Source organism: Hermetia illucens, chromosome 1, assembly GCF_905115235.1.
Source record: "Hermetia illucens chromosome 1, iHerIll2.2.curated.20191125, whole genome shotgun sequence".
Classification (NCBI taxonomy): domain Eukaryota; kingdom Metazoa; phylum Arthropoda; class Insecta; order Diptera; family Stratiomyidae; genus Hermetia; species Hermetia illucens.
The window spans coordinates 142,203,228-142,227,348 of record NC_051849.1 but is presented as its reverse complement, the minus strand read 5'-3'; the positions used below and the strand labels follow the sequence as shown (position 1 = coordinate 142,227,348).

At 38.6% G+C, this 24,121-nt stretch overlaps 1 protein-coding gene across 8 annotated transcripts in view; it reads right to left on the bottom strand.

The window, feature by feature from the left end:
- Positions 1-24,121, bottom strand: part of LOC119646684 (dual 3',5'-cyclic-AMP and -GMP phosphodiesterase 11-like) — a 506,073-nt gene that overhangs the window by 4,888 nt on the left and 477,064 nt on the right. For 7 of the 8 annotated variants that reach the window (XM_038047243.1, XM_038047241.1, XM_038047242.1 and 4 more), the window contains 13 exons: positions 23,594-23,733; positions 18,368-18,518; positions 17,967-18,122; positions 6,506-6,804; positions 6,384-6,447; positions 6,158-6,316; positions 5,782-5,958; positions 5,448-5,534; positions 5,190-5,357; positions 4,992-5,101; positions 2,000-2,188; positions 1,582-1,810; positions 1,430-1,513 (listed from right to left, as the gene is read on the bottom strand). In XM_038047243.1, the coding sequence (XP_037903171.1) occupies positions 1,430-1,513; positions 1,582-1,810; positions 2,000-2,188; positions 4,992-5,101; positions 5,190-5,357; positions 5,448-5,534; positions 5,782-5,958; positions 6,158-6,316; positions 6,384-6,447; positions 6,506-6,804; positions 17,967-18,122; positions 18,368-18,518; positions 23,594-23,733 (2,013 nt within the window). The remainder of the gene's footprint in view (positions 1-1,429; positions 1,514-1,581; positions 1,811-1,999; positions 2,189-4,991; positions 5,102-5,189; positions 5,358-5,447; positions 5,535-5,781; positions 5,959-6,157; positions 6,317-6,383; positions 6,448-6,505; positions 6,805-17,966; positions 18,123-18,367; positions 18,519-23,593; positions 23,734-24,121) is intronic. The other variant, XM_038047240.1, reaches the window with a different exon arrangement.

Here is a 24,121-nt window from a genome sequence, read left to right as displayed (position 1 = left end):
GGGAGCCAGCCGCAAATACATAACTTCCTTTTTTAAAATGCGCGCCACTCAGTTAGTTGATGTCATAGCGGAGCGCTAGTGGTTTCGTTCAAGAGGAGATACTGTAAAGTTTTGTCCCGACACGGTTCAGTCACCATCATGCGTTGGAATAGTGAGGAGCGTGCCTTTGCCGTTGAGGTTTACTTTTCAAGCGGATGTTCGGTTATTGCAACACAGCGTGCATTTCGGAATCGCTTTAATTTAGCCCTGTTGGCTCCCGTCCCAGACCGCAAATCAATTGTTACATGGGTCACTACATTCAGACAAACTGCAAGTGCGACAAAAGGAAGAACTGGAGTCCCTCGGCCCGTTAGATCACCTGAGAACATTGAAGCAATGAGAGCGTCAATGTTGCGATCGCCACGGCGTTCTGCGCGCAAACACGCATCTGCCCTTGGACTGTCCGATCGTTCTGTGAGAAGAATTCTTCGTGATGATCTTCATTTTCATCCCTATAAGATGGCGATAGTGCAGGAACTTTCAGAACGTGGCTTCAATTCTCGGATGAACGCGTGTGAGCTTCTTCTTGATGTCGTTCCCGAGAGTGCTATTGTTTTTTTTTAGCGATGAAGCCCATTTTCATTTGTGTGGGTCGGTTAACAAACAAAACATGCGCTACTGGGCTGACACCAACTCTCGAGAATTGCATCAAAAGCCTTTGCATTCACCCAAAGTCACAGTGTGGTGTGCAATTTCCTCAGCTGGAATTATTGGTCCCTGGTTTTTTGAGGAAAATGAGGTTACAGTGACAGTGAATTTGGACCGGTATGTAAACATGCTACAGAATTTTTTTTTCCCACGGCTAGAAAATTTGGATTTGGGGGACACTTGGTTCCAACAAGACGGTGCAACAGCACACACTTCAAGAGCATCGATGACTGTTTTGAGGGAGCACTTTCCAGAGCGCCTTATCTCAATTAGAGGCGATTTGGAATGGCCGGCACGCTCTCCCTGATTTTTTTCTAGAGGTTTTTTTGAAATCCCGTGTTTATGTGAACCGTCCAAGAACCCTACAAGATTTGAAGACCAACATCCAAGAAGAAATTGCCAACATAACACCTGCTATGCTAACAAGAGTCATGACAAACGCCAGAAATCGGTTTACGCAATGTATGGAGAATGGGGGACGTCACCTAACAGATTTGATCTTCAAAACAATGTAAATAAAAACTTTAGACATGTACCTACATTATAAAAAATAAATAAATATTTTCCGATGCATACAATAATTTTTATTGAGTTTTGAAAAAAGGAAGTTATGCTGCCGCACCCTGTAGTTGAAAATGATTTCAATTCTTTTTATTACTTAGTTACTTTAGTGTAGAAGCTATCAAATTCTAAGGCTTATCCCACATAATGCTAACGAACTTTATGGAACAAATTATCTCACCTCATAAATTGGTAAACAAATTGAATCGATGAATCCAACCTGCATCATAGGTAACTGGTCTTCCTTTTCACGATTCATGATATCCTAAAAAGCGAAATTGTTTCCATTAGGGATGTAAATACTTCCATGCTCTGTCCACACTCAATACTCACGATCGGTGTAATATTCAATTCCTGCTTCTCCATATCTCCTTGCTCGAAAAATTCTGAGCTAACTAAATCTGCGACTCGTTTCTCGATCTCCCACGGCTTTGTAATCGCTGATAAATCGCAAACGGTCATACTCATTGCTCGGAGTAAAGCGCGAGGTTCTTCGCCGAACCAGTAGTTCATTGGTTTCTCCTCCACGGCTGTTAAGAATGGTCCACGTTTCCTAGAATTACTGCTACCGTTAACGAACATTCTAAGCTAATAATGTAAATTAAGGCAGCTGAGAAAAATTTTACGACTACCTAATGCCTCGTCTCCTTAGCGGGTTCGGCATTCGCCCTTTTAATTTGGCACGAATGTATTGTAACTTTGGTGGTCGTGCAAATTTTGTAGCCAGTAGCGGTAATTTATTACAACTTACCTAAAATAGATAGCTAAGTCTGTTGATAAAATTGCATCCTCCAGGACGCGTATCACACGACTGTAATCTTCTGATGATAAATTCGATAAGATTTGATTTCCAGGACTGTTCAAGATCATCAAACATTGGTCGAAGTGATGATGTTCCATTGTGGATGTTGAATATAATTGTGCCAATGGTGAAGATGCTCTGGAATAGCAACAAACACATTGAAATAGATTGAACTACATAGTTGTCTACTTTATTTATTTATTTATTAAAAAGAACAATGCACAGAAGGGCTGAATTGCTGTTTACGTATTATACTCAGAGAAAGCAACAAGGAAATCATTCTAGGTTTAAAACTACGAAAAGAAGAGAATGAAAGTTGCTACCGAGCTCCGCAAAGGGAACGTCGAAAAAATCGGCTGCTATGAGAACTAAAGCACAAGATAAAATCCGAAAAGGCGGAGCTGTCTATCATGGAATTACAGATAAAAGTACACATATCAGGGAAGACTCGACGTTGTTACAAGTAAGGGCGATCGAGAACGCGGTGTGGGAAAGTATAGTCAACATAGGGAAAGTTCGTTTTGAAGAAGAGGAGTGGAGTGAATTTGCATTGTTTGGCTTTAAGAACAAAGTAGTCACAATTGTGGAACGGAGACCAAGACGTAGAGCAATATTCAAGGACGTTTCCAACGAGAGAGCGATAAATGGTTAAGAAGAGCTGGATTGAGGTGAAATTGGAACAGGAACGCGAGATAAAACCAGACATTTTGGAAGCACGATTGGCAATGCCAACGAAGTGGAAATTAAAACAAAGCTTGTTGTCAAAACAAAAGGCATTGAAATGAGCTCAGAAATGATAAAGGTTCTCCACCAAGAGAGTAGGGAAAAGAAGTGTTGGGAGATTTGAGTCAGTATCAAATCATATAGCATTTATATAATAATAATAATCGTTCGCACAACAGTCCAATTGGATCAGGGCCTTGAGGTGTGTTAGAGCACTTCATTCAAGACCGTAAAGGTACACTAAAGGATTATAGTACCCTATACGCATTACGCTCGCCCGAGATTATTACCGTGATTTAACTCAGGTACGTATTCACAACTGAGTCCACTGATATCCGACGTCAAATCACGGTACAGCCCGCGACCTTCCGTACGATAGCTTTGTGCTCTAACCACTCAGCAATCCGGACATATAGCATTTGCTTGGATTCCAAGACAGAATAGTTCAGCGGGAATGAAACAGAGGCAAACAATCTCTAAGATCATCTATGAAGAGCTATCGATGCCAGCTAGCAAATAAGCAGCAGGCTCACCTAAGCTATCAGGTTCGATAGACTCCTGGACGAAGAAATGGGTTTGGAATATGTCGGAGCGTTTGAAGAACGAATCCCACAGACGTTGAACCGACACTAGGATACATACAGCATTGATATGGATTAGCTGAAAGGCGCCATCAAAAAGGCTGCAGAGAAAACCATTGAACACGAACACCGTCGCAAAAACAATGAATGGTTTGACAAAAAATGTATCAGGCAATCGATTTAGAAAAACACTCCTTACAACTGATGAAAAGAACTATAGCAAAATACCAGCCTAGGACTATATTTTGCAGGAACGCAGTAGATAATCTTCTCGGAGACGTGGAACTCGATAGGCTTGATATTTCAAAGAGCTACTCAAGCCCACAACCAAATCTTCGCACATTGAAGGAGCAAAGGCCGTACAAGCACCTGTTCTAACACTTACACTCGAAGAAGTCAAGGATGCACTTAAAACGCTCAGACACAACAAAGCACCGAGTGTGGATGGAATATCTGCGAAGCTACTAAAACATGGCAATATGGGGATGGCGTTTTGGGCTGGCAAAACTATGCCGGTCGAATGTGGCAAAAGAATAATTCACCCTATTTAAAAAAAATGTGACAAATTCGGCTGGCACAACTTAATGGTCGACAGGATGCTCGAACTCAGCTAAAAAATGCTGTCGCCGAATATCCAAGAGGATTTCAACATGGGAAGTCATCAATTCGTCAAATATCCTTGGTGAAGCAGATACTGGAGAAGTGTTGGGAATGTAGCATCAACGTTCCATCAAATTGTCGTGCATATCAAGCAGGCATACGACGATATAGATCGCCCGATACTGGACAAAATATTTTCTGAATTTGAAGTTCCAAGGAATTTGAACAAATTATTAGAATGACAATGAGTAAGTTTAGCGCTGAAGTATTTCAAAACTGGAAAATGTTAGTGGATTTAAATCGTATGTTACCGCACAAACCATCTCAGATAGTGGCCTATGCGGAGCACATGAAAACTTACATATATAAAAATTTATCCGAATTGATTATTACGCTTGATGATACGCGCTTTTCACCGCTGGAGTTGAACTGATGATGCCAGCTGATTTGCTCTTACATGTATGGTATTTCCAGTGCAACAAGCAACCGGATGGACTGTGGACTGTTCAGGCGTAGCTGCCAGGCCTACCTAATTATGTGTGGTGTGGCAGGCTTTACGCAGTATGATGTGAACAGTGAACAAGGACGGCGAGGAAAACATCAACGCTTTCGAACGTCGAGACGTCAAGAAAATTTTTGGGCCTAGTGCGAATGAACGGCGGATGGCCAATGAGATACAACAGTGAGTAGTACCTATTATTGGATGAACCAGAAGCCGCCATCCTTGCTAGGATTTGAAAACTCCAGTGTTCAGGCCATGGAAAACCACAAACAAGATGGGAGGACAATGCAAGTTACACGTTGTTTGGTTTCTAAAATTGGAGACGTCTGAAGACGTAGACTTCGGGAGGCCAAGGACTGACAAAGGATTGTAGCGTCACACAAAAATTCAGAATGCACTATTCTATACTTTTTCTATACTGAGGCCAACTAAAGCTGATATTTAGGGCTATAAGTCGGTGATGCCGCCAGCATAGAGGCTCATGAACTAACTAAAAGATTTCTTTGAAGGAAAATCTTATAAAACAATGACTCACTTTATTTGAAATGAATTATTGGTCCCTCGATGATCCAAATCATGACATAAACAACCAATGATTAATGCAAGGCACTCAATTTCACCAAAGATTTTCCACCATTGTGTAGCCTGTAGAAATGTAGCAGATATTTACATAAAATTCGAGGTACATATCTAATTGAATCAGATAATTGCTATATCAACCCAAATTACTCACCGTCAAAATGGCAAACATCATTTGAGCAACGTTAAAAGCATGCCGCCAGTTATGATACGTAACATTTCGATAATTTTTCTTAACACTTAATAGCCAACGACACAATACTTCGTATTCGATATGAAATCTCTCGACAAAATCGAGATCTAGGAACATTCGTAGGCATGCCTGAAAGTAGATACGAATACGTGAAATAGATATGGTTGAGATGAAAACGACAAACAGAATAATTAGGAGCTAAAATCATTCAATACGCACTCTAAGTGTATCATCGTCTTCCATTCGAATATCATCGAACTTGAAGTCGTGAAGGTTAAAATGTGCCGCTGACGGTACCTTTAATTTCTGAAATGTGAGATGAGAACATAATTACCAGAGCGTCGTTTTATTTATATCCTTAATTGGCATAACTATGAATGAGGGATGTAGAGGGTCGCATTAAAAACTAGAAACATGTGTCCTTTAGAAATATGACTCTTAACTACTTTATCATTACTTGAAGTCCCAACCCACTCGGAGTTATAAACTTCCTGCTAGATCCTTATCATTCCTGACTAAAAGTTTCGCAAGCCGGTGTGAAAATTCTACTCACCCTTATTCGTTGAGCATCGTCAATTGAGGCAGACGCATGATAACTTAAAACTTCTAATGTAACACTTTGTTTGGCCATTGCAGCAATAGCTTTCTCATACATGTGCGTATTATGGATGCCCATCCCGCAGAAAATCGCGAAGGCTTCCACGAAATTCTCATCGTTTTTGGTAAAAATCTATGAAAATAAATAGTTTCAAAATATTTATTGTTAGCTGTTGTTAATTAGTGATAAAAGCAAATTAGTCCTTGGAGCTTGCTTTAAGAAAAGAAGAAAACTGAACGTGTATTCGGAATTCCTTTAGAGTAGCACAATGATACATTTTCTTATAGTACTTTAGCTACTTTATCATGGTGGCGAGGATTTATCAACTTACCATATCATTAAATTTATTAATAAGTTGAATTACTCCTATAATTTGACCTAATGAATTTTTAATAGCCATACAGAGGATTGATTTGTGCTTAAAAGCGAGGCCTTCATCTACACTAGGGTCAAAGCGGCCGTCCTCATAGGCATTTGGTATATTAACAGTCTGCAAAGAGGAAGGGAATTGGAAATAAATTAAATCAAATCCATAACCAGTTATGCCAAACACTCACCTCTCCTGTAGTCGCTACATATCCTGTAATTCCAATATTTATGGGAAACCTGGATTCGAACGGACTGAAAGAGATTTAGTTCAAGTCATCATCCTTTGCCAGGGAAAATACAAGAAACTTACCTCGTTCGTGAACTCGAATCGTCTTCACTCAAGTCGTTCGCTTCGAAATCGAATACCCGCGAAAAACTGCCCCGTGACGCTTGGTGCACCAACAAAATTTGAACTCTTTGGCATTGTATTAAACTCTGCATATGTGTCAAGATCCTGAATACCATATGCTCGATTGTGCTTTGCTCCTCAAATATCATGCGTGCTAAATCGAGCAAGACTTGATTACGTTTCACTTCTAACTGGGATTTCTCGTAGAGTTGAGCGTTTCGTAGACCGATACCGCAAAATTGAAGATATGATGCAAAGACCTAAAGTGATTATTTATTAAAATGTCGTTCAAGAATGGTAATCTAATCCCAAATAATCATCAGGTTTCTTCCATATAAAGAGAATATATGGTCTGGGTTTCTCCTCATAATAGGATTAGCAATACGGTCCTTTGTCTTGGCTTCGTCCTTTGAAGCGCATCTACAACTAATAAAATATAGGGGCGGACGATTCATTTCAAATATACAGACAACCCGTTTGTGAACGGGACAAAGGCTGAAGAAGGCTGTTTCAAGTTTATATTGCACTTTGACTCTGACTTTGGGTGTCGAAGTCTCTTATAATACTCTCTTATAGGCAGCGGAATTTTGGAAAGACTATCAGCGGAAACCGCCGATGTGGAGAATTCACGTCCCCTTTAATAGAAGTGGGTAGGTGACGTGTGTCATATCAAAGAATGTAATATTAAATTAGCATCACCGAGTGCGTTCCAAACATCATTTAGCAGCACCACATCACCGCATCTTGTGATAAGTGATGTTTTGTAATGTTCGTGCGGTTGTGATATCACATTACACATTACATTATCAAGTGGCGTGGCTGTCGAGTGGTTGTAGATTTGTTAGTTTTATGATTCCCTGCTCTCTGGCTGGCTTTGGCCTGGAAAAATAATTTCGGGTTTGGTCACACGACCGGAAACTTGCTCCACACAGCAAAGCGACTACAAAAAATATTGCATGTTCTACGTATTTTTTCTAGTCTGAGTATAAATGTATTGACGAATCATCGGTACGGTATAGGTATTTTAGGTAGCCTCCTGGGGCAGATAGTAACTGAGTTAGCTGGTCACTAAAGCTTGCAACTATCCCGCATATGAATGATTGGAGTTAGCTTACATGTCCATCGATCTTTCGTTGAGCTATCCAATCTAGTCTGCCATTTGGCCACTATTTCATTCTTGTTTTTTCTGGTATTGACTTGGCATATCGATCCCTTGGTGTCAGCCTTGACGAGAGAGAGGCAGGTGAAACTGGCTAACGAAAGTGATGATCCAGCAAACTTTTGTGGGTGCTTGATAAGACTTTCTACAAAACAAAATGCACTATTAAGGTGATACACATTTCTCAGTAAAGCAATTGTTTAAAGGGTAGTAGATGAGATTGAAAAGCTTGAAGAAAAAAGTCAGTTTTTTAGCAAAACTGCGATGAATATAAGTATTTGCTGAGTCTCTAGGGTCGCAATAGGGTCATTGGAAAGCTATACGAGAAATCAAGTGCATTCACTTCACCATCATTCAGATATTGTCTTAGTAAGCAGGGGACATTACTGCCATAAAAAATAGAACGACATAACAATAAAACCCGCAGTTACAAGAAACAGAACAAGAGTAGGATATGGGGAAAGAAACCTTTGAGCTCGGAGGGAAACCTAAGGAAGCGTTTAAGCTCGTGGTAAAGACAAGGTCTGGCCCGATTGTGCTGGCACCTAAAGCTAGTAAATTTTTTTGGGAACCATATTCTTATTGTTACATATAACAGTGAAAGTGATGAAGTAGGGAATGAATATTCTGGGCCGCTAATGGCCTGGAAGCTCTTCAAATTTTAATACTGATTTATTATGTGCGTAATGTTCATTCTTAAGGAGTTATATGGAATACTTTAAGATTACTCAAGCTTGGGGAGAGGAGGGCATAGAATTTTTTGAACATAGATACCCAACGAAACAGCTGAGTTAAAGGGATAATAACTGATCCATTCTTTATCTCTACGGCCCTGTCTGGTGTTTATTTATGTCATCTCTTCTGTCGTGATGTCTGCCATATTGTTCGACAGCTACTAATGCATGTATCCCGTATAGCCAGGATAGCCTTTTTCTTCCGTAGTTAACGTCAAAGCACATACAGGAGTGGGTTGGGGCAAGACCGATCTAGTGTCTCGAAACAGCAACATGATGGTGACGTATCTGGGTCTCCTCATATTTGATAGCATTCACGAAAGTGTGGTGATTTTTTCTTTACGTATTCCATATGCACTTTAAATTTTAGTTTATTTTCGAGCAATATTGCTAAGTATTTGACTGTCTCTTCGATTCTTATGGTCTGATTTTGAATAGTTATTTTGATATATTTCAGAGCTTTCGGCTTGTTACTAAGGCAGCCTCCGTTTTGGAATCTGGGAATACTAGTCTCACTTCAAGTTTTGAGCCAACCTTGGATCTGCCAGATTGTTCCATCCACTGCTGTCCCAACTTCATGGATGTGTTTTGCCACAACCATGGAAATATTGTCGGCGAACCCAACATTTACTCTTTCTGCTAAAAATAGGTCCCATAAGCGTGAACCCAGTACTGACCCCAGAGAAACCCTGATTGGGACACGATGTCTTCGTCACTTTTAGATTTTAGCTCCCTGTCAGGTAAGTAGCTAGCCATTGTATTCCTCAGGTAGCGCGAAGTATTCATTCTGACGAGCAACATTTTGATAGATGGCCAGTTCACCGAGTTAAAAGCATTCCTAGGTTTTTAAAGTTACTGTTTTTTTCTATCGGGCTTCAATTGTTTAAACGTAGCGAGCTACTCTTGAAAGTTTGCTCTTCTTCTCGGTCCTTGGACGATTCTTCGGTCTTGTAGGCGTGTTGCTCCAGGTACGTTTATTTTCTCATTCCTCTAATAGCAAGACGCGCCTCTTCCGTTGGGCGTCCTTCTTGAAATAGCTGCATCCTTATATTTTAGACCTGCCAATCTGGCATTCTAAAATTTTCTGTGGTATTTGACTTCGAACATTAATACCTCATGATTTTTATGCGCAAATTTCCCACTAATCAACGTCCATGTCTTAGGCAGAATGGATCAAGTGGTCAAAGTGGTGTCCATGATTGAACCTACACCGGCTTTACGTCCTAGGTTTGCCTCATCGTTATTCGCAATTTCTATTTCTAAAGCTGAAAATGTTTCAAGCAAGTTACAGCCTCTGATATAAATCCGCCAAACCATTAAAGTTGGTGTCGTTTCTTTTATCTTGCACGAAACCCTCTAGTCGCCCTTTGAATTCTGAGAACGCTTGCACCTGCTTCAAAAAAATTAATTCCACTTTTTTCAGGAAGGACAAGTGCTGTAGTTTATATGTCGTGGTGCCCTTTGCGAGGAGATATTGTCTACAAGGTAATCCTAGCCCGATTTTGAACTGAGAGTGAATCGTGGTGACTATATTCTTCTAAGTAGAGTTGTCAATTGAGTTTTGATGATTGTGGTCGTCAAGTTTCCGGATTCGCGATTAGGGTACCATGCTCAGCCTTCAGTAATAGCGTTATCAAAAATGTTTTTGGATCCAGAAATAGTTAATTTGGCGACATTGCCAACCGGGTCACGTGGCCAAGATATGCTTCTTTCTTACAATGTTCAGCCAAATGGTCAGGCGGTACGTGTTACTTGCACAATTAAGTGTTTGGGAAAATACATCTGGAATCTTTCATATCCGGCAGAACGAAAACGTGAAATATCAATCAATCCTACACACCATCGTTATCGATTCTTGCTGCCTACATAAGTATCCAACAAGCTTACGTCATTTCGCCGTTGCTTGGTGCCATATAGCGCCAGAGCCTACTCGTTGGCTATCCTGGGATAGTGTTTTGGCCTCTCCCAAATGGTCACCTAATTATTGCTTCTTCCATAGGTACTTAACCAGTATGTTCAAAACAGTCTTCCGTTTGCTTATCTCCAACCAGATTACTTCGATGGCACGACGCACACATCGACTAATAAAAACTTGGAGTTTTTGGGTAAATGTGGCAGTCGAAACTGTCTCAACAGTTGAGATGTCCGCACTTACAGATTTATTCCGATAATGAATAACATCAGCGTCGGAGTCTAACCCTGTCGGGCTCTATTTTGGATCTTAAATTTCACTGAGATTGAGATTTTAATTCGATGCAGCACATTATATTTTACGCAGTCATACGTATACGCCTGAGATAATAGATATTCATTTCTCCGGAAGGCCCTTTTATGTAGAGAACCCTAGATACCATCCTCGTTCAAGCTATCGACAGCCTTCTGAAAATCGGTTACAAGCATGTAAAGCGTAGGTCTAAACTCTACACCTTGTTCTACAATGACCAGGTTGGTTAGTGTAAGAAGATATTGGGTAGAGACCCGTCTGCTCTCGATTGATCAATCTCCCGAGCTATTCTTTGAAGCGTTCTAGAATTGTTTTAGCTATTATCTTTGCAACTGCAGGGGGAAGTAAATTCCCTTACAATTGTCGTACTCAAGTCGGGTGTTCTTCTTCGTAACGATCATCCCCATCTTCCAGTTGGTTCCTCCACTATCGAACAACAGCTGGATTATGACTCTAGAAGCAGCGGATGCAGCATAGGAGCGAAAATAAGCAACTACTGATCGAGCTATAATTTATATTATTATCCGTACGCGCCGGTCTTTTAAAACCTAACTGAACTTGGGGTAGGTTTTGTGCTCGAACAATCTGACCAGGCGGTGGAAGTTGTAGAATGCCTCAAACTTCTCCTTGTGTTTTCCCCGTCACATTTTCGCTACTCCAGCTTGAGTGTGTTCTCGGCAGTTACGCCATTGAACCTCACTTAACCCAGAATGTCCAATCTGTACCGCATGCACCAGCAGACGACTTTCCGATCGCTTTTTGATAAATCAACACATGGTTCCTGGTGTTTGTTTCCCCTGCATTCCCAAAAAAGATCTAAATTATCTGTAAGAGCAATTGGCACGTCAAAGCTAATCTGACTACAGCCACGAGCAATTATTCTTCCAGGACCCCAGCAGCTCATTCATCCATGGAAATCGATTTTCCAGGTCAATTTACGTTTGTAAAACTTAAGGGGCATTCAAGTCAAGTTTAATAAATGTATTTTTAAACATCACAGAAATATATGCCAAAACTATTTGGAAAAATTCAATATATAAAAAAAATTATAGACACAATTGTGAACGCCCGTAGAATTAGTTTTGGTGGCGTCGAGCGCGGTTTGCGCTATAGCTGCTTCGCCTCGTGCATATCTAACTGTTATATTTGCATGTAAAATACATATTGTATTTAAATACACTATTCTGTTGCTTTGTATCATTCATCGAAAAGCACATATTATAATTTCTTAAGTTTCGAACAAGTGTGTGAAAATGATAAGCGTGCATAAACAAACTTCTCGAAGGAATCCTCGCTCCAAACAGCCCATTCGTTGCCAGACAAGTTCTAGACGTAGCATCATGAATAGCTGCATGTGCTTTTAATGAAGGAGCATGAAAAGTGGCTACACTGGTATGACTTCCCCGGAAATGTATGCTGTATATCGCAAACTGATTGAAGGAGCACCGTAAATTAAAACAAATCGGGTATGAAAGGTTTTGTGTATTTCTTTTATAAAGACACTTAAGGGGGGTTTTGCAGCCAATTACTAAAAATTATCGCAATATAGTATTATTAACTTTATTTGGAGAGATATCCTTATGAAAGATATTTCGGAGCCTAGACACCATATAGCGGCAGCTTCTTTTTCAGATTTTTTGGTAGTTTCTGACCACCAACCCAGACTTATAATTTGATACCCCTCACGACTACACATGCTGAAAAAAAATGTACACCCCCTTTTGCATGTATGACGATCTCCCCTTAAATTTGTCGTTAAAGGATGTAACTCACTGTGTCCGTGGGCGTTCACAGTTCCCACCTTTCCACCAAATTTCGTGTTAATCGCTATAACCGCTTCCGAGAAAAATGCGTATGACAGACAGACAGACAGACATACAAGCAAACAAACGGACAGACAAACATAAAAACCGAGGTTTTGTTTTACACAATTTTTTTATTTAAGAGAGGGACAGTACTCATGAAAATGCTGCGCTCGAACGAAAAAAGAACAAATCGGGCAACCGAAAGCTCCACCCTTTAAGTATAAAGGGCTTTGCGTTTCCCTATGTGAGGAACGATTAGTACATGACAGTTCCATGTGTACATAGGTAAATATTCAACTGTGTGCTATCCCTTAGAGGTCAATTTACACGAAAAAAATGTCTGGAAAGCACTGTATTGATAATAGTCAACGTTATAGGCTTGACACTAGGAAATGTGATGAAGTTAACCTACAACAGATACAAAAAAAACTGGGGAGAAGTAGATTCTTGATGAATGGAATTTTAATATTTCACTCGAATGTCAATTATTCTTGTTAATTAAGACATCAGCATCTTATTTGCATGGCTTGGGATGCAGTTAATTCGTACAAAATTGTAAAGTTTGAACTCCTATAACTTTGACACTAATAGTCGGATGTCCATGGCATGCGTATGCGTGATACTGTCTATGCCCGCGCAAAATTTAGTACTCCTAGGATGAACTTAAGGGGGGTTTTCAGCCAATTTTTAAAAGTTGGTAATATACTATTAGTAAGTTTATTTGAGCAAATATCGATATGGGACATATTTTGAAGCCTAGATTTCATATAAGCGCACCTTCCTGACTTTTATCGAATTCGTAGATTGAGTAATTTCCGAAAGTGGATCTTGTCTCACTTTAAGTGGGTACATTTTGACTCCTTGCTCGCGCAATTTACAGTTCGCTTGAAAACTCTATCCGATTCGGAAAGTATTAACCCAAACCTTTCATTTGATACCCCACCGATGAAACAAAATCGTTACATCCCCCTTTCGCGTAAATGGGGAACTCAACGTAAATTTATGTCACTCACCGTATGCGAGGGATTTCATAGTTCCCATATGTCCATCAAATTTCGTTTAGACTGGTTGAGCCGTTTTGGGAAAAAGTACGTGTGACAGACAGACAGATAGACAGATAGACAGTGAATCGATTTTAATAATTTGTGTAAAACAAAATCTTAAAAACCATATGTAAACAATTATACGTGCTTTCTGTGCTATATAGAACAGTCGCCCTTTTTTCCTTTGATTGATTACTCTGTTCGTAATTGGCCAAAAAGTGAATATCACTGAAAAATGAACTCGTCCAACTTAACGGCAAATAACGGTATTTAGAAACATGGGATCGCAGTGTCATGCGTGGCAGCATGCGCCAATTGTTTGGATAGTGTTCGTGGTACAGTGCGAATGATTATACCGGACAAAGTGTAAATGTTGGATAAAATAATAATATTTTTGGATTTTTTGTATTAAAAATTAGTGAGTAAAAAAAATTAAGAGAGTAGAAAAAATTAAAAAGATTTTTTCGCAATAAAAAACACTTCAGAAAAATGAAAACTTCCAATCCTGCGAGTGCATTGTAAAGTGTGGATGAACGTCTGAAATTTTTATTATTCGAGATTGAAGGCATGTTCTATTCGCCATATTGCAATTTTTATCTTTAGTGATTAAAACAAGTTCAATTCGAATGGTTCTGATGATTTTAAAAATTTTTGGGAGGAGGTTCGCCAAGAGTGTGAAACACGATACCCTTGAAATCTTAAGGAAAATTATCATTAATCATTATCAAAATCCATACCATTTTATAGGCTGATTTTGGATATCATGGAAGGTCCCCAATTAGCTTTGGAAGGTATAAAATCGACTCCATCTATTCTTGCTGCATGTTGGAAAACGTACTTCTAAAGTTTGGTATTGGTCTATCGCCTTTAGACTGGACATTGCAACAGGACAACGCAGTGATTGACACGTTTCGAACCAAATTACAATTTTCTGGTGTTGAAAAATATCGCAATGTTGCAACGCTGCAGGTCTTCATTTAAACTTCATAGAAAATCTACGGGTAATTTATTTAACCGCATTTTTGCTGAAGACTGTCCCCAAGCTCAAAGTTGCCATTTAAGGAAATTTGGAAAACATTGAGAATATGCGTCTGAAATCCCTCATAAATTAAATCAAAGGACGTGTAATGGAAAAACAAACCCTGTCTGGTATATTTATTTTGTTTGACTTGTTTTTTTAATAATTATTATCTTTTGTTGTTGCATATTATTATTTTAATGAAGTGAGGATTTATTACTTAATGTATTTATGCTCCGATTACATAAATAATAAACAAAAAGGAAATGGATTAAATAATTTTATAATAAATTTGATACTATCCGGTATAATTATTTCGCGCACTGTACTAAGGAATATGCCAACGGATAGGTTCTTTTTTTGGGACAACTCAAATCAGAAGTGTATACTGTCCCAAACTTTGCGAGCAGAGGTATTAACTGGGGGCATCGTGTAAATTCGACCGTAGCAGTCCGCAGAGAAAGACTACAAAGATGATTTGCTTAAAAGTCATAATGTTCAATTTCACTTACTACGGGAAGCTGGTGCTTCGGGTATAAAAATTTTGTGCTCATCTTATGTGAGAAACTTTCTAGGCACATTTTCCATTCGCATATGGCTAAAAACCCAAAATATTTCTTCATATTCTTTTAAACTACAAGAAATACATATTACAGCTCACGCTAAACAAAAAAACATTGCCTATTGGCATGTATTCTATATGCATGTATATAAAATGATGGCGCATCAATTTTCGATTTACTTTGTGCATAAAAGTGCACATATGTACATATAAAGTATGCAGATAGCATACCGCTTGTTCAATGTACAAATATATCTATCTGAATTACGCACTACTTCAAAGCTTCATTTACATACTTATGTCTGTCTGAAGTTATCGATATTCATATACAAATGATTAAAAAACTAAAATGAAATGTATCCCTCCGACTTCCCATTCAAGTGAGCTCACGTTGCAAAACAAAACCTTATTAAAGTCGGTTCAATGTCTGTCTGTCACACGAACTTTTCTCAGAAACGGCTATACCGAATGACACGAAATTTGGTGAGAAGGTGGGAACTGTGAACGCCCAGACATGCACTGAGTGATATCCTTCTATGTTGAGGTAAAGGGAATCCCCATACATGCAAAAGGGGAGTGTAAAACTTTTTTCATCGAATATAGTCATGTTGGGTATCAAATGGAAGGTCTCGATTAGTACTTTTCGGAGCCGGTGGAAAGTGAAGATTTTTTAACAGACTCATTCTCAGAAACTACAGAACTGAAAAATCGGAAAAAAATCATGAAGCTGTGTATAGTGTCCAGGCCTCAAAATAGTCTTCATATCGATATCTGCTCAAATTAAGTTAATTATAGTATATTTCCAGATTTTTGGGGAAATTGAGTAAAACCCCTCCTTAAGTTTATCCCAAAGTTATTAAAGTTAGTAATAGTATAGAATATAATATGAAGCATATTATCTCCAGTTTGATCAGAATCATACTAGTACTAACAAAGCTACAGTAGCTGAAAGTTGACTTTACCGCCTAAATTTACTACACCTAAATATCAATACCAAACTAAAGTGATAAAGTGACATGCTAAAGGCATATACATAACGGGCTACGTATAAATGGGACAGTTTTGCACTAAAATATACTCACAGAAAAAGCAAGCAAAACCTTTCATAACTGAAGCGTCCAGCTTCCGGTTTCCCGACTTGTTTCAGATTTTTCAATTGGATAGATTGGGGGAACGAGAGCTGTTACACTTTTTGGAGGTCATATCTTGAACCCTTACTCCGTACGTTTCACCCGAGATCAAATATAGGATCAGTTTCGAAAAGTACTAATTGAGTATTTTCATTTGACACCCCACCTTCCATTCACATGTATGTTGTAAAAGGGCGATTCAAAATTTTTTCTCGGAATATAGTCGCGAGTGCTATTAAAAGTCGGGGGAGCTCTTCTTGCTGCACTCTGTTCAAAGCAGTTATAGTCAATGAGGAATTAGATCCCAAAATGTTTAAGAAGGAGTGAAAAAAGTAAAGATCTTCCTAACTTAAAATATCCATGACGACGAGCTTCTAATCCTTAACATTGATGTTCCTATATTTTCACCATCCTGCTCACACAAATTGAAGGAAATTCACTCAAAATGGTTTATTCTTTCTGGAATTTTTATTATCCCTTACACTTTACTCAGAAAACCTTTTCATTTTCACTCAATCTGCCCTCCTTCGTTCATTACGAATAACAAGAAATGATGATAGATGTAACCATTAAGCTTTTATTTACTTTAAATGGATCTTTCTAGTCATCCGTTTCCATACCAGATTAAGGGAATGAATTGCTGGTGGCATCCTAGACTAACACACGTAATGGAACATCCAAATTAATTTTCCATCTTGAAATAAAAGTTAGGCTGTCGTCGCCTTGGAATAACCTCCATCAGTCGAGGACCACAGTGACGACGTTGACGGGGACTACTTTAATGAATTGGAAATCTATTTCAAAGAAAATATTTTTCTTGTAGTCAGTATTGACGTCAATATTTGGAGGAGTTCCGGTGGAATGGATTAAAGGAGACTTATCCTCATGACTTAGTCAAGTAAAGAGAAACTAGGATAAAGTGAAATTGTGAAAGTAACACGAAGAGTGTTGTGAAAAATATTGAATTACTTTTGTAATTGGAGTTTTCTTGAACAATCTTTTGGAACTAAAATATTTTTAGTATCCATGAGTCTTTGAACCCTGGACATTGTATTTTCAAGTAAGTTTGCAACTCCAAGGGGCCGTGTCGATCGACGACCGACTGACTTGGATTGGCATTGATTGATATTGCTCTCTAGGCAAAGGTGATAGATGAAAATAAATTATATCATGTTCAGATCCTGTTTTTGAGTGGTGGATTACAGACTGAACGTAGCTATTATATTTGAATATCATAGGAGCAACTTCGCATACATCCATTCACCACAAGCGAGCATAAATCTTTCAAAGATGAAAAAGTTTAAGTGCTTCTGTAGCTATTTATCTTATAGGATGTTTAGAAATAAATGGATCTCCCCTTTCTCAAAACCAAGTGCTATTGTTTTCGAAACTAAATATGTGTTGCTAACACCTCAGTTTTTATTTAGGCTGAATACCATCACAGGGCATCAGCATTGGCATCAATACGACATAATCCAAAGTTTCTTTTCAATTGTGCACACAGAGTCAAACAGAAACAACAAAGTCAAATATGTTGACATAGGACAAGGCACATCAAGCAGCATTCCAAGAAATCTCCATCATCCACGAAAAAATCACCCCGCCGCGCCAAAGCTCAGAGCAAATACATACTAAAGCGGCAACAACAAGAACAATAAACAGGAAAAAAGCAGACTGAGCCAAGACTAGGGGACCTGTAACCATACGCTAAAGGAAATTGAAAGGAGCTCCTTGAGTCAGAACAAACCTTCTCGTCGTTCTCCGTGAATGATTCTCCGTTGAGTTTGTTGATAACTTGTGCCACCCCAACAACATCGCCCGATGAATCCTTAATCGGCATGCATAGCAGCGCCTTGGTTCGATACCCTGTCAGACTATCGATTTCTCGATTAAATCGTTCATCCTGTAAGCGAAAATAGAGAAGAAGCGTTAGAGGAGAGTGGCATAAATAAACAACAGATTAAAGTGAATGTATCTACACAAATAAATAAACAATCAGAAAACATGGAAACGTGATTAAACATTGGATACTCTTCGGTTACACTTTGGTAAACCGTTGATGGAGGGATTGATGGAAGGCCCCATTTTGCATTCAAACTGATTGAAATGTTTCTTCCCCATTTCCATTTGTGAGCTCAAATCACTTACCTTATAAGCGTCGGGAATATTCACGGGCTCACCACTCTCAGCAACATGTCCTGCAATTCCAGTGCCCCACGCAACGCGCACCTCTTCCTGTTGTTCCATTTCCTCCACGGTACTCCGTGAACAGACATCAAAAAGTTTTGAAACCAGACACCTGCGACAAAGAAACGAGAAAGCAAGAAAAGAGTTAGCTTCCAAATTAAAACGAAATTTAATTCTTTTTGATGAATGCCAGACTTTTCACAAAAAAACCTTTTCTTCCGTTATTCCTCATCGTCACACTCGTGTTTCCTACGCTCAAAAAGGACCGAGTTTCACATTATGAGTTATGCCATTCTTGCTCGACTTTCATTTCGTCGGAGAAATATGCGTGCAAATTTAAAATGTACAATTTATTTATTTCTCCAGAGTGAGGGGAGTGAGAAAAGACCTTGCATTTGTCATTCATGGCAGGCGAGAGCGCTTGATAAAAAATGTATGTGCATTACAATGAGTTGATCTCAGGAGAAGGGGTGAGGGCACCCTCGAATGCAGAATACATGAACAAAGCTCTGGCCAGGGCAGCCAAACGTCAAAGTAAAAGGAGTGACGACAAGCACTTCCCTTAGCCCCGGGAAGACATAAATGAATAACAATAGTGAGGCGGACACAAATCGAATGCTTGAGAAGTTTTCCTCGCAGAAAAGTTTATGGTTTTCTGGCCAAAGGGAAAATGATGAAGAGCAAACTTCTACTTTTTCTTCTAAGAAAAGTTTCAGACGGTATCCTTTTGTCCAGAAGCACAGCGATTTCGATCTTTCCTTAATGTTCGTCAGCAGTTGGCGTGGAAAAGTTTATCGTGCTATTTCGGGTTGACCATGCAAAAAGTCGAAACTCTGTACTTCCAAGTTTTGAAGAAAATTCGTTGGTGTGGGTTGAATTTGAATTTTATGGTCAATGGTTCAATTCAATCCCAATAAAATAATAATCAAAGAAACTAAAAGATGAATATTGTAGCAATTATAACTCCTTATTATCATATAATAATGAGCCGTGTTGTCGGGTCCAGAAAATGAGAGAGAGAATGAGTAAGTTGAAAAGCATAAACTATTCTTTGAGGTGGTTAGCGCGCTACCTAGTTTGATTGTTAACTTAGCTACACCAGAATAAACTGCAAAAATTTCAAAGCGAAATTCGGTTTCGTGAGCGGTAAACCGAGCGATTATCGGGTACAGGCTCAGACTCGACCGACTAGGTAGTCGTTTTATGTCCTTACGTAAACTTGTAGCGCTATGTAAATAGCGTATTTATAAATACTCGGAGTCAGTTCCTTCTACGACTGAATTTGTTTTTTTAACTATATTGTAATTACGAATGAGAAATGGTTTCTTATTTGAAAAACGTCTTTATAAACAATTTTTTTTTTCAAACGTCTCAAAATAACGTCTTTCATTTTGGCGGGAATTTTAACTCAAAAAGTAATAAACCGATCATTATGAAATTTGCAGGTATAATTCCTTATAAAATTACTAAGAATATGAGCCAACATTTGGGATAATATCATGTTCTTAATGGTACTTTTTTTGCATTATTTGTAAAAAAGTGGCGCAAATTGAAAAACAATTTTCAACAGCCGCAAAAGTTTTGATTGATGATGATTTTTATCCGCATTGGGATTCATATATTATATTTGGAAAATAAGTTAATAATGTAAAATTATTAACTTACTGTCTACATGTCCCACAATTGATAAAATGTCCAAATTTGATTGAATTCTACACAATTTTCCCCACTTAAAAAAAATTCTCAAAAACACGTGAAAATAGGTCTTCTAATGTGGTTTCCCCCCTTAAGGGCACTTTTCATATCCAGAGCGCAATTAGTAGTGTTTTCAAATTTGTAATTTCTCGGAAATGAAATAATATATTAATTTGCTTTTTTGATTTAAAAAATGAAGAATTAGATCAAAATAAAAAAGGTATTTGTTTGTTGTTGTTATACCCATGGTTGTATTTGATGTTGAAATTTCCCCTTTTTTTGAGAGTTGATCAATTTCTCCTGCTTTGTGAACCCGAAGAAGAAAGTTCAAATACAGTTTCACACATCCAGTTATGGCCCGAACTAGAACTACCGGGATTGATAAAAAAGTAGAAATTTGGCAACTTTTAAAAAATTAAATTTCAAAATCGTTGTCATTTAAAAAAAAACTCCGAAAAACGGGACTTTATGTCCATCCAGTAGTTCCTGAGAAAGATAAGGAGAAGCTTTGAAAAACACGTATTTTCGAAATAAACGCGTTCAAAATTTCAGAAGATGTTTGCGACCATTCGGAGTGCAAAATTTGTTAATTTCGAAATTGAATAATAAATGGCAGAGCAGTCTCACAAAACCGAAAATTCTGGTGTCATAAATACAATTCATATGAAAAATGTGCTGTTTTCCTGACTTGCTTTCAGGAATAAAATTTAAAAAAAAATATTACTAGTTTCGACTTGAAATTTCGAGGGATGGGTTCTTATGACTATATTTTGTTTTTTATTAAAAAAAATTCCAAAAAAATACTGACTATGAAAAGTCCCCTTAAATATGAAGTATACCTAATAACTAGGCGGTTAAAATCGACCCCCGCCTTGGGAGCAAAGAAGCGAAATTCTCATGATGATCCAAAGATTTACTTGCTGCCAGACCCCATTTAGTTTGATACTTCAAAGATCACCTCACCAAGCTTTAGCAAGCAACAAATGAAATGGAATCCGGAGAACTTCTAATCATTTGCTTTCAATTTATTCTCAGCTATAAGGAATACAGAGAAACATCGAATAATACAAAACAATAAGAATAGACTCAATACTGTACGCAAACTGGGTTATCAGACGAGGTAATATCACGAAACTGTTAATATACATGTTTCTGAAAACAACAATCAAGCGAGGTCAAGTATAATTTAGGCCCGCTTTAAAGACAGTTGCAAACGGAAAACAGCGAACGGTAAGAGTCCGCCCGCGAGAATGAGAAATATTTCAATAAATACTATGCACAAACAAAGACTTCCGATACAAAAGAAAAGAAGGATTTATCAGCAACTGAATGCAGTCTGGCGGTCAAAAGCTGGTATAGGTCCTGAGGCGAAAGTGTGGATATGTACCTAGGATGGAGGGCAAAACCTGCGAAACGCCTGCTGATCCAATACCCAAAAACTCCGCTACCAAACCCTATCTCCATCTCCACTTGGTGATCATTGGAAGCTCTTTTTTTTAGCGAGAAACTGCAGACAGAGGCGAGTCTCCGGTGCCTAAAAATGGACAAAATGTGCCAACTGATCCTTCAGATTGCAAGTTGGGTAAAGCTGTCAACCCTACATAGAAAATAATTGTTACGAAATTACAAACACAAAGCCTCGAACTGAATTGACAACACAACGACGGCACCAAAAAGGACAATTGATTGCAGCAGGTGGTATGTGCCAAGAATAGATTTTCTAATCAGCCAAAAAATGAAACCTTTTGTTATCGGCTTTGAAAACATAAGCGAACGGCTGTGCACTCTGCGCTTCCTAGGTAAATTTTGAAATGCAAGCCTCATTAACGTTCATGCCCCAACAGAGGAGCCTGGAGACTAGGAGGATACCTTTAACGAAGCAGTGGAATCAACCCTTGAAGCCTGCTCCAGTATTATATCAAAATCATATTTGAAGATGTTAAGTAGGGTTCGATAATCTGATAACGACTAACATCTACATGCCGCAATGCCGTAATAAAAAACAATGTAAATGAGCAATGGGGCGGAAGAATGATGCACACCAAGCAATGTAGCCGATGGACAATTACAGAGGTATTATATCGCTGAATGACATCTATCTATATTCTACAATATCTTGATAACCAAGAGAGCTGCCCTTCGAGAGGGAAAAAATTATCTTGTTGATGGAACGGCGGATATCGTGAAGAGTAGGTTTGTGAATATTGACTAGCATTGGGCAACTATTAAAAATGCTCATTTCTCAGGGACTATTTATACAAGACTTGGCTGACTACGGAATCCTGGAAGCAAATTAATGAATATAAGTAATTGAAAGAATTGATGGACTGCACGCGATGGAGTACATAGCGCATTAAAACTCCTACACCGTGAGAAATCCCGAAAAATTCAACCATTTTTATAAAATTGACTTTCATCATCATCATCAACGGCGCAACAACCGGTATTCGGTCTAGGCTTAAGGAACTCCAGACATCCCGGTTTTTCGCCGAGGTCCACCAATTCGATATCCCTAAAAGCTGTCTGGCGTCCTGACCTACGCCATCGCTCGATCTTCGGCAAGGTCTGCCTCGTCTTCTTTTTCTACCATAGATATTGCCCTTACAGACTTTCCGGGCTGGACCATTCTCATCCATACGGATTAAGTGACCTGCCCACCGTGACCTATTGAGCCGGATTTTAGCCACAACCTGACGGTCATGGTATCGCTCATAGATTTCGTCGTTATGTAGGCTACGGAATCGTCCATCCTCATGTAGGGGCCAAAAATTCTTCAGAGGATTCTTCTCTCCAACGCGGCCAACATTTCGCAGTTCTTCTTGCTAAGAACCCAAATTTCCGAGGAATGCTTGAGGACTGGTAAGATCATTGTCTTGTATAGTAAGATCTTTGACCCTATGGAGAGACGTTTCGAGCGGAAGAGTTTTTGTAAGCTGAAATAGGCTCTGTTGGCTGACAACAACCGTGCGCGGATTTCATCATCGTAGCTGTTATCCGTTGTGATTTTCGACCCTAGATAGGAGAAATTATCAACGGTCTCAAAGTTGTATTCTCCTATTTTTATTCTTCCCGTTTGACCAGTACGGTTTGATGTTGTTGGTTGGTTCGTTTTCGGTGCTGACGTTGCCACCATATATTTTGTCTTGCCTTCATTGATGTGCAGACCAAGATCTCGCTTCGCTTGCCGCCTGCTCGTTCTGGATGAATGCAGCTTGTGCGTCTCTGACTTTACATTCCAAAAGGATAATGTTCAGATACATATAAGACATAAAACTATTGACTAATCTGCTCCTTAACAAATCAATTTTATCATTTACTATTTTCTCGGTATTTTATGGATAAAATTTAATGTAATAGTGTTAACAAGGCTTTCAGACGATCTTATGGTAGGCTCATAGTTATAAAATACACCATAATAGAACGCTTTTAACGCTTTGTTATAGCATCATATATGTAAATCCACGTAGACTATTTTTATTATTATCAACTTACTTCTTCGATCCCTCTGTTCCATTACATCTTCCCTGTACTAAAAATAATGACCCTCGATCAGCGTTCAGCAGAATTGATACATTTTGAAGAATCTTATGACATAGTGATCGGACATCGAGATCATTACAAATATCTTTAACCTGAAACAATTTGAGAAAAAATATCAACATTACTTTGAGTTTAAACGTAAAAATATTAGAAACAATGAAAAATATAAGATTATGACTCCGTGCTGAGAACATTTTTTTCTGAAATTAACTAGTACGACCAAGCTTGCCAAACTCGCAATTACATAAGATAGGTTAAAAAGTAGGTAGTGAAACTAGCAAAGTGGATACAAATTACTATAATTTATTGAAACTCTGAAGAAGATTTGAATGCGAAATTCTCCGAGATTCTAAAACAAAAAAATCTCCGTCACAAGAACACATAAACCCGATTTGAATTGATTCAGGCAAGAACAGACCCAAATATCCTTCACTACATATTCGAAACAAGCCTATTGTCAGTAAAACAGCTTCAATTTTT